The 12,629-nt window shown below is 42.3% G+C and overlaps 1 protein-coding gene across 1 annotated transcript in view; it reads right to left on the reverse strand.

Moving 5' to 3' along the window:
* The window catches only part of unm_sa1614 (un-named sa1614), a 119,680-nt gene that overhangs the window by 62,820 nt on the left and 44,231 nt on the right, over positions 1–12,629 (reverse strand). Inside the window, exons 13-18 of the mRNA XM_029695093.1 lie at positions 9,235–9,283; positions 7,846–8,009; positions 4,485–4,618; positions 3,980–4,071; positions 2,533–2,719; positions 2,056–2,141 (exon numbers count right to left, since the gene is read on the reverse strand). Coding sequence (XP_029550953.1) covers positions 2,056–2,141; positions 2,533–2,719; positions 3,980–4,071; positions 4,485–4,618; positions 7,846–8,009; positions 9,235–9,283 — 712 coding nt within the window. The remainder of the gene's footprint in view (positions 1–2,055; positions 2,142–2,532; positions 2,720–3,979; positions 4,072–4,484; positions 4,619–7,845; positions 8,010–9,234; positions 9,284–12,629) is intronic.

Genomic DNA, 12,629 nt, shown 5'->3' on the forward strand with positions numbered 1-12,629 from the left:
ATACGGTTTGCACTGAGGCGGTGTGCCCTAGTAGGAAGACCACTGTGTGCAGCTCACCCTGCACTATCAGCTCCAATATAAGTAACATGAGCAAGTCTACTTCTGATAAGCTTCCCAGTAAAGCCTTAAAAACAATCAAGCAACCCAGAAAAGTGCCAACAAATAGGCCATATGAACACATGCAGCCTGATAAACAAGGTCCATGAAGTCAATAACTTGCTTGTAACAGATGACATTCATATTCTGACTATTTCTGAAACTCACTTAGATAATACCTTTGATGATACAGTGGTAGCAATACATGGTTATATCATCTACCGAAAAGACAGAAATGCCAACGGGGGCGATGTTGCGGTCCATATTCAGAACCACATTCCTGTAAAGCATGTGAAATATTGTTGAAGTAATATGGCTACAGGTTCATCTGCCTCACCTAAAGCTCATTCCTGTGGGAAGCTGCTATAGACCACCAAGTGCTAACAGTCAGAATATTAATAATATGTGTGAAATGCTTGTGTAATAAGCATATTTGTGTATTTTGTGTGTGATATTTCTATGTGTATTTTCTGGGTGATTTAAATATTGACTGGCTCTCATCAAGCTGCCCACTCAAGAAAAAACTTAAAACAATAACTAGTGCCTGCAACATGGTTCAGGTTGTCAGTCAACCTACCAGGGTAGTTCCAAACAGCACAGGAATGAAATCATTAACATGTATTGATCACATCTTTACTAATGCTGCAGAAATTTCCTTTAAAGCAGTATCCAAATCCATAGGATAGTGATCACAATATAGTAGCCATATCTAGGAAAAACAAAGTTCCAAAGGGTGGGTCTAATATAGTGTATAAGAGGTCATACAATAAGTTTTGTAGCGATTCACATATTGATGATGTAAAGAATATTTGCTGGCCTGTGGTGTGTAATGAAGAGCAACCAGACACTGCACTTGACACTTTTATGAAATGTATTATTCCACTTGGCAACAAACGCTGACACTACACATCCAAGTATATCTGACAAAATTATGAAAGACAAGAATTATACTTTTGAATTCCGTAAAATCCGTGTGGAATAGGTATAAAAATTATTGTTGTCTATCAACAATGACAAGCCACCGGGGTCTGACAATCTGGATGGAAAATTACTGAGGATAATAGCAGACGATATTGCCACTCCTATTTGCCACATCTTCAATTTAAGCCTACTAGAAAGTGTGCGCCCTCAGGCCTGGAGGAAAGCTAAAGTCATTTGGCTATACAAGAATATTAAAGCTCCCTTTACCAGCTCAAATAGCCAACCAATTAGCCTGTTACCAACCCTTAGTAAACTTCTGGGAAAAAATTGTATTTGACCAGATACACTGCTATTACACAGTAAACAAATTGACAACAGACTTTCAGCACGCTTATAGGGAAGGACACTCAACAAGCACAGCACTTACACAAATGACTGATGATTGGCTGAGAGAAATCGATGATAAAATGATTGTTGGAGCTGTCTTGTTAGACTTCAGTGCATCGTTTTGACATTATCGATCATAGTCCGCTGCTGGAAAAACGTATGTGTTATGGCTTTACACCCCCTGCTATAATGTGGATAAAGAGTGGCAGCTATCAAGATACCTGCCCAGTGTTATCCAATGAGGTTGCAGGGCGGGCCCAACAGCTCAGTGGAAACAGCAGAGAGTAAGAGAGAGAGAGAGAGAGAGAGCAATAACAATAACATGTTGCACATATGTGACGTAGTACGCAATTTTCGGGGGCCACCTTTGGCTCGTGGGTGCTGCTTTCAGAACTACTGTCTACAAAGAATACAAAAGTACCAGAGAATCTCTTTAAAGCCACAACAAACATCATGCAAGCGTTCAGAGCACAGTTAACAGTTTAGAATTAAAAGGGCAAGGGCCACATTGGATGGGATTGTCCCTTTGAGCTATAGGAATATAGGGACATTACTAACAGCATTCTTCCATTTCCTTTTTCATGCATTATAGCTCTCTTGACTATCCCTTGAAATAAAAAATCTGTATTAATGCTGCATAAAATGACTTACCAGTTGTGAACAAGAAAGTCTACAATATGAAGAGAGGTCCTATCAGCCAGCAAGACAGCCAGGTGGAGTGCAGTTTCCCCTTTCTCCTACAAACATGGGAGGGTTGAGTTATGGTTAAGAGTCTGGCGCCCTGTCCAGAACCAATCCCTATCCCCTCGACACAGAGGGAAGGATGGGTGTAAGCAATATGGCTAAAATTCCACCTAGCCTATCAGAGGACAGGGATTAGCCATCACCATATATGTAAACCTATAAAATACTTGCAGAACTCCACAGGTGTCTAGGGGGTAGGGGTTGTTTCGGGACAGGGTCTACATGCACAGGGGTATGGAGAAAGGTTTTGTCTAGGGTGATGGTTAGTCATTGTGTAAGTATACTTACAGTATGTACCTACACAGGGCTGGCTAAACGCTGGATGAGGTCAGTGTTAGGTACTAAGTTTATCGGGTTAGAGTTTGGATTAGTCATTGGGTGTACCTGCACAGGGTTGGCCAGAGGTTGGCTGAGGTCCAGTCTCACGGCATAGAGCTGGAGCAGGCTGAAGATGTCTCGGCTGCACACCGCCTCCTGTAAATTCCTTCTCAAAGTGGAAAAGGAGCTGCTGCTGTGCTGGGCAAACTGACACTCCATGTACTTACACAGGATGAAGTCCTTACGCACCATCCTAATGATAGAGAGACAGGGAGGATGCACTCATTACACGATAGAGATGGGTATTGCAATTGGGAAATCAGAGCCATAGGAAGAGTAAAAAAACAGCCATTTATACATTTCAATGAGAGATATAGTAGGCTACTATGATCAACATCTAAGACAAACAGTAAGTCTGTTTTTAATTTTACCTTAATTCAACTAGGCAAGTCAGTTAAGAACAAATTCTTATTTACAATGACGGCCTACCCCAGCCAAACCCTAACCCCGACGACGCTGGGCCAATTGTGCGCCACCCTATGGGATTTCTAATGACGGCCGGTTGTGATACAGCCTGGAATCGAACCAGGGTCTGTGGTGACGCCTCTGGCACTGAGATGCAGTGCCACTCAGGAGCCCCTGTTGAAACTACTATTTCTTAAAAGCACTGAAAGAATGACATTTTCAGTTCATGGGTACATTCACTAATGCAAACATGAACATAAGTGTGTGAGTCATAATTCTGCCATTAATGTTAAGACTAGCAGGGTCAGGGTCTCCAAGGTCAGTACTTGCATAGGGCCTACACCAGGTCCTTGTTCTGTCAGCAAATTGCTTAATCTGTCCCTGTGTAGCCCCATCTCCGGCCCTTGCTCTGAACAAGTAGCAGTGGCTGTGTTCTCTGTGTGATAAAAGTCCACTGGGGAAACATTAAGGTCACAGTGAGAAGTGGCTCCAGCTGTTCTGATGCAGTGAGAACATGGCTGTGACAGGCTACCGTGACAAAAGCAGCCAATGCCATTTGGTGAGAGAACATACCGTCAACTTGCTGATTTCTCCCCATATAAAAACGCTTGGCGGCACTGGGGGGGGGGTCACTCTCTTACTGGAAATGGATTGTGCTTATGGCGCATGTCCACATGTAACAAGGTTGTAGTTATGCTTTTCTTTCAGACAGTAACCACTAGACAGGACCTTACTAATAAGGGGTTCACAGACATGCCAAGCATTTTTGTGTTATCACAACACTGTCCCATCTTATTTATTTTCTCATAGTTTGAAATAGTAATAATCAAAATACAGAGCTTTTCAACACAGCACACTATTATTAAATCTCAACGCATGCTCCAAAACGTAATGCATTTATAAAAATGTAATGTATAAAATGTTCCACGAGTTATCTTTTAAAGGAGTTCGCATAGCAAGCTGAGCAGTTCTAGGCAATCATACAGCTGTAGGTGATTGGCTGCAGTTTGAGGACTGGGGAGTAATTCCAGCCCTGCTCATCACTCACATGTCACTTTCTGCCGTGGGTTTCAGTGAGGGACTCAGGACATTGGCTTCCACTATCTCATTGAAGCCTGAATTGCCCATGTTCTTTGCCAGCTTAAAAAGAGAAGGGGAAATAATTCATGAAAAACCATTCACAATAGAGTTGAGAGGAGCTTGGCCAACTACTAAAACTGATTTCACATCAAACAATGAAGCATATAGGACACTGATCCAGTTGGTGACAATCACTGAGTTGTTGTTGAATAGATACAAAAAAAATCACCAACTTATTTGTCCTCAAAGCATGCAACTAATGCCATATCTGCTGCATATTTGAGTTAAAACCACTATTGTTACATTCTACCTAATCACAAATTGAGGAGAGTAATGAACACCCTTGGGGAACTATTCTAACTGTTTATTCTGAGAGTACTTTTCATATTCACCCTTTACCTATTCTTACCCTTCATATGGTATTCTTAACATTCATAGTTGTTTTGTCCAACTAAAGATTCAGAGGCACTCACCATTAGCTCTGAGGTACCCAGCTTGTCCAGGGAAAGGGACTTGATTCGGGAGTAGTGCACGCCCATCTCTCTGTGTATCCCAGAGCACTCGATACATGTCAGGATGCCCAGGTTTGTGGAGATCCAGGTTGGGTCTAAAGAGAGACGTGGACATAGTTTATAGTATGCTGACAGTATAAGGTTTGTCATTTGCAAAACTATGCCTTGTGGAAGACAGTTGCATGCTAACACTTGTGAGAAACCATTTACAGTGTTTCTCCAAGGTTTATTTTTCTGGTCGCGGTGCAAAGGCCCATGAAGCAACATTTAGAAACACCAACATTTTCAATCCAAACAAATAGAGGTCAGTTCTTAAGCAGGGTCAACAGAGCTAGGTGCACATTTACCAACCTTAGTAAACTTCTGGAAAAATGTGTGTTTGACCAGATACAATGCTATTTTACAGTACACAAATTGACAAAAGAATTTCAGCATGCTCATAGGGAAGGACACAACAAGCACAGCACTTACACAAATGACTGATGATTGGCTGAGAGAAATTGATGATAAACTGATTGTGGGGGCTGTCTTGTTAGACTTCAGTGCAGCTTTTGACATTATCAATCATAGCCTGCTGTTAGAAAAACTTGTGTTATGGCTTTACACACCCTGCTATAATGTGGATAAAGAGTTGCTTGTCTAACAGAACACAGAGGGTGTTCTTTAATGGAAGACTATCAAATATAATCCAGTTAGAATCAGGAATTCCCCATGGTAGCTATTTAGGCCCTTGCTTTTTTCAATTTTTACTAATAACATGCCACTGACTTTGAGCAAAGCCAGAGTTTCTATGTATGCAGATGACTCAACACTATACACGTCGGCTACTACAGCGACACTCAAAAAAGAGCTGCAGTTAGTTTCAGATTGGGTGACAAGGAAAAAGTTAGACCTACATTTCTCTAAAACTAAAAGCATTGTATTTGGAACAAAAACACTCACTAAACCCTAAACCTCAACTAAATATTGTAATAAATAATGTGGAAATTGATCAAGTTGAGATGACTAAACTGTCATGGTCAAAACATATTGATGCAGTACTAGCTAAGATGGGGAGAAGTATGTCAATAATAAAGTCATGCTCAGCCGCCTTAACAACACTATCAACAAGGCAGGTCCTACAGGCCCTAGTTTTGTCGCACCTTGACTACTGTTCAGTCGTGTAGTTAGGTGCCACAAAAAAGGACTTAGGAAAATTGCAATTGGCTCAGAACAGGGCAGCAAGGCTGGCACTTGGATGTCGACAGAGAGATAATATTAATACACTGCGCAAAAAAATAAAGGGAACACTAAAATAACACATCCTAGATCTGAATGAATGAAAAAATCTTATTAAATACTTTTTTCTTTACATAGTTGAATGTGCTGACAACAAAATCACAAAAATAATCAATGGAAATCCAATTTATCAACCCATGGAGATCTGGATTTGGAGTCACACTCAACATTAAAGTGGAAAACCACACTACAGGCTGATCCAACTTTGATGTAATGTCCTTAAAACAAGTCAAAATGAGGCTCAGTAGTGTGTGTGTGGCCTCCACGTGCCTGTATGACCTCCCTACAATGCCTGGGCATGCTCCTGATGAAGTGGCGGCCACAGACTGTCCTGAACTCCAGGACAGTCTGTGGTGCAACGTGGCGTTGGTGGATGGAGCGAGACATGATGTCCCAGATGTGCTCAATTGGATTCAGGTCTGGGGAACGGGCGGGCCAGTCCATAGCATCAATGCCTTCCTCTTGCAGGAACTGCTGACACACTCCAGCCACATGAGGTCTAGCATTGTCTTGCATTAGGAGGAACCCAGGGCCAACCGCACCAGCATATGGTCTCACAAGGGGTCTGAGGATCTCATCTCGGTACCTAATGGCAGTCAGGCTACCTCTGGCGAGCACATGGAGGGCTGTGCGGCCCCCCAAATTAATGCCACCCCACACCATGACTGACCCACCGCCAAACCGGTCATGCTGGAGGATGTTGCAGGCAGCAGAACGTTCTCCACGGCATCTCCAGACTCTGTCACGTCTGTCACATGTGCTCAGTGTGAACCTGCTTTCATATGTGAAGAGCACAGGGCGCCAGTGGCGAATTTGCCAATCTTGGTTCTCTGGCAAATGCCAAACGTCCTGCACGGTGTTGGGCTGTAAGCACAACCCCCACCTGTGGACGTCGGGCCCTCATACCACCCTCATGGAGTCTGTTTCTGACCGTTTGAGCAGACACATGCACATTTGTGGCCTGCTGGAGGTCATTTTGCAGGGCTCTGGCAGTGCTCCTCCTGCTCCTCCTTGCACAAAGGCGGAGGTAGCGGTCCTGCTGCTGGGTTGTTGCCCTCCTACGGCCTCCTCCACGTCTCCTGATGTACTGGCCTGTCTCCTGGTAGCGCCTCCATGCTCTGGACACTACGCTGACAGACACAGCAAACCTTCTTGCCACAGCTCGCATTGATGTGCCATCCTGGATGAGCTGCACTACCTGAGCCACTTGTGTGGGTTGTAGACTCCGTCTCATGCTACCACTAGAGTGAAAGCACCGCCAGCATTCAAAAGTGACCAAAACATCAGCCAGGAAGCATAGGAACTGAGAAGTGGTCTGTGGTCACCACCTGCAGAACCACTCCTTTATTGGGGGTGTCTTGCTAATTGCCTATAATTTCTACCTGTTGTCTATTCCATTTGCACAACAGCATGTGAAATCTATTGTCAATCAGTGTTGCTTCCTAAGTGGACAGTTTGATTTCACAGAAGTGTGATTGACTTGGAGTTACATTGTGTTGTTTAAGTATTCCCTTTATTTTTTTGAGCAGTGAAATAAGCATGTCAATCTCTCCTGGCTGAAAGTAGAAAGTGAAAGTTGAAAACAGATAAAAAAAACACCTTATGGAACAGTGGGGACTGTGAAGCAACACAAACATTGGCACAGACACATGCATACACACATACGATAACATACGCACTATACATACACATGGATTTAGTACTGTAGATATGTGGTAGTGGTGGAGTAGGGGCATGAGGGTACACAGTGTGATGTGAAATGTTTTACAATTGTATAAACTGCCTTAATTTTGCTGCTTTGGCAGCAGCTAATGGGGATCCATAATAAATACAAATACATTGCACCCTAACTGCAGGGAACCAAATTCCTCTGACAAATCTAATCTTCCTCTGACAGCACACCAGAGCTGGGGTCAATTGCATTTCAATTCAGGAAGTAAACTTCTGTTTGAGAAATTGAAATTTCAGTTTACTTTCCCAATTGACTGATTTGAAATAGAATTGACCCCTAACCGGCTGCAGCACACTGTAGGCATGGTCTGACCTGGCGCCCCACAGTCACAGCACATGTTGTTGCCGGGCATGCGGCGGATATCCTCGGTAATGGCTCTGGTCAGGTCCTCAACACTGTTGTCTCCACTGGACTTCCGCTCATCCAGAGCCACGTTAAGGGCTTTCTGCTTACTGTTGGTCAGCACTGAGATCCACCTGCATGATAAAAAGAAGAGGGAAAGGTCTATTCCATAGTCCCAGTAGGTATTAGATAGAATGTCATGTGAGGAAAACAACCTGTGGTTACCTAAGCCCACAGCAAAAAAAACGTTTACAAACACAATTTTGATGTCGTCTGCTTGTTTTAGTCAATTTCAAAACTACATTCAAGAAAAGTACATGTCTAAAGATGACTTTTCAACATTGCCTGCTCCCGACCATTCTCACTACTTCAAAAAACGTAATATTGTAGTGCTTCCCTCATGCACCTTTTCATGATGGTGCTAGCAGCCACGTGAGTGAGTGCTAGCTAATCTACCAACTGGAACATTAAGATAGCCAGATCAACATCACAAACAAACAGACTACACAGCTACAAGTAGTGAGTGGAGTAACAAACGGACTACACTAAACAAGTTAAATGTCTTACCGGAGATTAAATGTTTTCAACACACATACAGTAGCAACGTGTAGCCTAACAGTAAAAAATGCTGCTTTCAATAACACTCAAATGCTGTTTGATGGCTGGAAAAGGTGAACACTATAGAGCAGGGATGGGCAAACGGCCTGCCGCTGCACCGCTTTTGAAGGCCCTCAGATCAATCCCCCAAAAAAGAAACTCAGTCGGGGTCTCAACTTGAGCAGACCCGCGAGCAACTGGGCCTCCCGACTGCATCCCAGTGCTAGCTGTGCCACTAGAGATTCTGTGTTCAAGTCCAGGCTCTGTCGCAGCCGGCCACGACCGGGAGACCCATGGAGCGGCGCCCAGCGTCGTCCGGGTTAGGGGAGGGTTTGGCGGCAGGGATGTCGTTGTCCCATCGCGCACTAGCGACTCCTGTGGCGGGCCGGGCGCAGTGCACGCTGACACGGTCGCCAGGTGTATGGTGTTTCCTCCGACACATTGGCGTGGCTGGCTTCCGGGTTAAGTGGGCATTGTGTCAAGAAGCTGTGAGGCTTGGTTGGGATGTGTTTTGGAGGACGCACGGCTCTCGACCTTTGCCTCTCCCGAGTTTATACGGGAGTTGCAGTGATGAGACAAGGCTGTAACTATCAATTGGATACCACGAAATTGGGGAGAAAAAAATAAATAAAACAGGGTAAAAATTATAATTATTTTCTTAAAGACCAGCAAGCAACTGCGGCCCCTTACGATGAGTTAAGATTTTTTGTGGCCCCCACCCCCAACAAAGTTGCCTGTCCCTGCTATAGAGAGGTTACTCACGCAACACACACTGGCTCGTCATCAGCAAGAAAGTGATATGTGCGATTATCTAGAACACAAGAGAAAATACGTTAAATCAGAATGTCTGCATCCAAAGAACGTGTTTCACATTTAAATGAAAGGAGCTCTCATCAAATCAAATTGTATTGGTCACATACACATATTTAGCAGAAGTTATTGCAGGTGTAGCGAAATGCTTGTGTTCCTAGCTCCAAAAGTACAGTAATATCTAACAATACACAAAAATCTAAAAGTAAAATAATAGAAATCTGACATATATAAATATTAGAATGAGGACCGTCAGAGTGGCAATGACTAAAATACAGTAGAATAGAATACAGTATACGCATACGAAACAAGTTAAGCAGTATCTAAACATTTTTAAAGTGACTAGTGTTCCATCATTTAAGTGGCCAGTGACTCCATGTCTACATACAGCTGAAGTCGGAAGTTTACAAACCCTTAGGTTAGAGTCATTAAAACTCGTTTTTCAACCACTCCCCAAATTTCTTGTTAACAAACTATAGTTTTGGCAAGTCGGTTAAGACATCTACTTCGTGCATGACACAAGTAATTGTTCCAACAATTGTTTACAGACAGATTACTTCACTTACAATTCACTGTATCCCAATTCCAGAGGGTCAGAAGTTAAAATACACTAAATTGACTGTGCCTTTAAACAGCTTGGAAAATTCCAGAAAATGATGTCATGGCTTTAGAAGCTTCTGATAGGCTAATTGACATCATTTGAGTCAATTGGAGATGTACCTGTGGATGTATTTCAAGGCCTGTCTTCAAACTCAGTGCATCTTTGCTTGTCATCATGGGAAAATCAAAAGAGATCAGCCAAGACCTCAGTAGAAAAAAATGTAGACCTCCACAAGGCTGGTTCATCATTGGGAGCAATTTGTAAATGCCTGAAGGTACCACATTCATCTGCACAAACAATAGTACGCAAGTATAAACACCATGGGACCAGGCAGCCGTCATACCGCTCAGGAAGGAGACGTGTTCTGTCTTCTAGAGATGAACGTACTTTGGTGCAAAAAGTGCTAATCAATCCTAGAACAACAGCAAAGGACCTTGTAAAGATGCCGGAGGAAACAGGTACAAAAGTATCAATATCCACAGTAAAACCAGTCCTATATCGACATAACCTGAAAGGCCCCTCAGCAAGGAAGAAGCCACTGCTCCAAAACTGCCATAAAAAGCCAGACTACGGCTTGCAACTGCACATGGGGCCAAAGATCGTACTTTTTGGAGAAATGTCTTCTGGTTTGATGAAACAAAAATAGAACTGATTGGCCATAATGACCATCGTTATGTTTGGAGGAAAAAGGGGGAGGCTTGCAAGCGGAAGAACACCATCCCAACCGTAAAGCACGGGGGTGGCAGCATCTTGTTGTAGGGGTGCTTTGCTGCAGGAGGTACTGGTGCACTTCACAAAATAGATGGCATCATGAGGCAGGAAAATTATGTTGATATATTGAAGCAACATCTCAAGACATCAGTCAGGAAGTTAAAGCTTGGTCACAAAATGGGTCTTCCAAATGGACGATGACCCTAAGCATACTTCCAAAGTTGTGGCAAAATGGCTTAAGGAAAACAAAGTCAAGGTATTGGAGTGGCCATCACAAAGCCCAGACCTCAATCCTATATAACATTTGTGGGCAGAAATGAAAAAGCGTGTGCGAGCAAGAAGGCCTACAAACCTGACTCAGTTACACCAGCTCTGTCAGAGGAATGGGCCAAAATTCACCCAACTTATTGTGGGAAACTTGTGGAAGGCTACCCAAAACATTTGACCCAAGTTAAACAATTTAAAGGCAATGCTATCAATTACTAATTGAGTGTATGTAAACTTCTGACCCACTGGGAATGTGATGAAAGAAATAAAAGCTGAAATAAATAATTCTCACTACTATTATTCTGACATTTCACATTCTTAAAATAAAGTGGTGATCCTAACTGACCTAAGACAGGGAATTTTTACTAGGATGAAATGTCAGGAATTGTGAAAACCTAAGTTTAAATGTATTTGACTAAGGTGTACAGTGAGGGGAAAAAAGTATTTGATCCCCTGCTGATTTTGTATGTTTGCCCACTGACAAAGAAATGATCAGTCTCACTGTATGACATATCACTATCATTCACACGCACCCTCACACATAAGGATGGCTCTGTTGCGGAAAGACTGATACATGTTTGAAAGTGTCTTGATGCTATATTGTTTGTCCTTCATGTTCTAATACTTTAATGTTACCCCTTCCTTTTTTGTAATAAATAGTAAAAAATAATAATAAAAACTGTCTGCAGAACAAGCAACAAAAAGAAAACGCTGTGAAAGGGGGAAACACTTTGTTATATATTTTGTCAACGTTTATGATGAGTATTTTTGTAAACTGATGTGCACATTCACCGGACGTTTTGGTGGGAATACATTTTCTGAACATCACGCGCCAATGTAAAATGCTGTTTTTGGATATAAATATGAACTTTATCAAACAAAACATACATGTATTGTGTAACAATGTCCTAGGAGTGTCATCTGATGAAGATCGTCAAAGGTTAGTGCTTCATTTAGCTGTGTTTTGGGTTTTATTGACACATGTCCTTGCTTGGAAAATGGCTGTGTGATTATTTTTGTCTATGTCCTCTCCTAACATAATCTAATGTTTTGCTTTCGCCGTAAAGCCTTTTTGAAATCGGACAATGTGGTTAGATTAACGCCAAGTTTATCTTTAAAATGGTGTAAAATAGTTGTATGTTTGAGAAAGTTGAATTATGACGTTTAGTTGTTTTTGAATTTTCCACCCTGATATTTCACTGGCTGTGTCCCGCAGGTGGGACGCTGGCGGCCCACCTAGCCCATAGAAGTTAATAAATATATGTATGTGTATGCACACATACATACATTTTTTTTATTTCACCTTTATTTAACCAGGTAGGCAAGTTGAGAACAAGTTCTCATTTACAATTGCGACCTGGCCAAGATAAAGCAAAGCAGTTCGACAACATACAACAACACAGAGTTACACATGGAGTAAAACAAATATACAGTCAATAATACAGTAGAAAAATAAGTCTATGTACAATGTGAGCAAATGAGGTGAGAAGGGAGGTAAAGGCAAAAAAAAGTCCATGGTGGCAAAGTAAATACAATATAGCAAGTAAAACACTGGAATGGTAGATTTGTAGTAGAAGAAAGTGCAAAGTAGAAATAGAGATAATGGGGTGCAAAGGAGCAAAATAAAATAAATAAATATAGTAGGGGAAGAGGTAGTTGTTTGGCCTAAATTATAGATGGGCTATGTACAGGTGCAGTGATCTGTGAGCTGCTCTGACAGCTGGTGCTTAAAGCTAGTGAGGGAGATAAGTGTTTCCAGTTTCAGAGA

This window comes from Salmo trutta, chromosome 16, assembly GCF_901001165.1.
Source record: "Salmo trutta chromosome 16, fSalTru1.1, whole genome shotgun sequence".
Lineage (NCBI taxonomy): Eukaryota > Metazoa > Chordata > Actinopteri > Salmoniformes > Salmonidae > Salmo > Salmo trutta.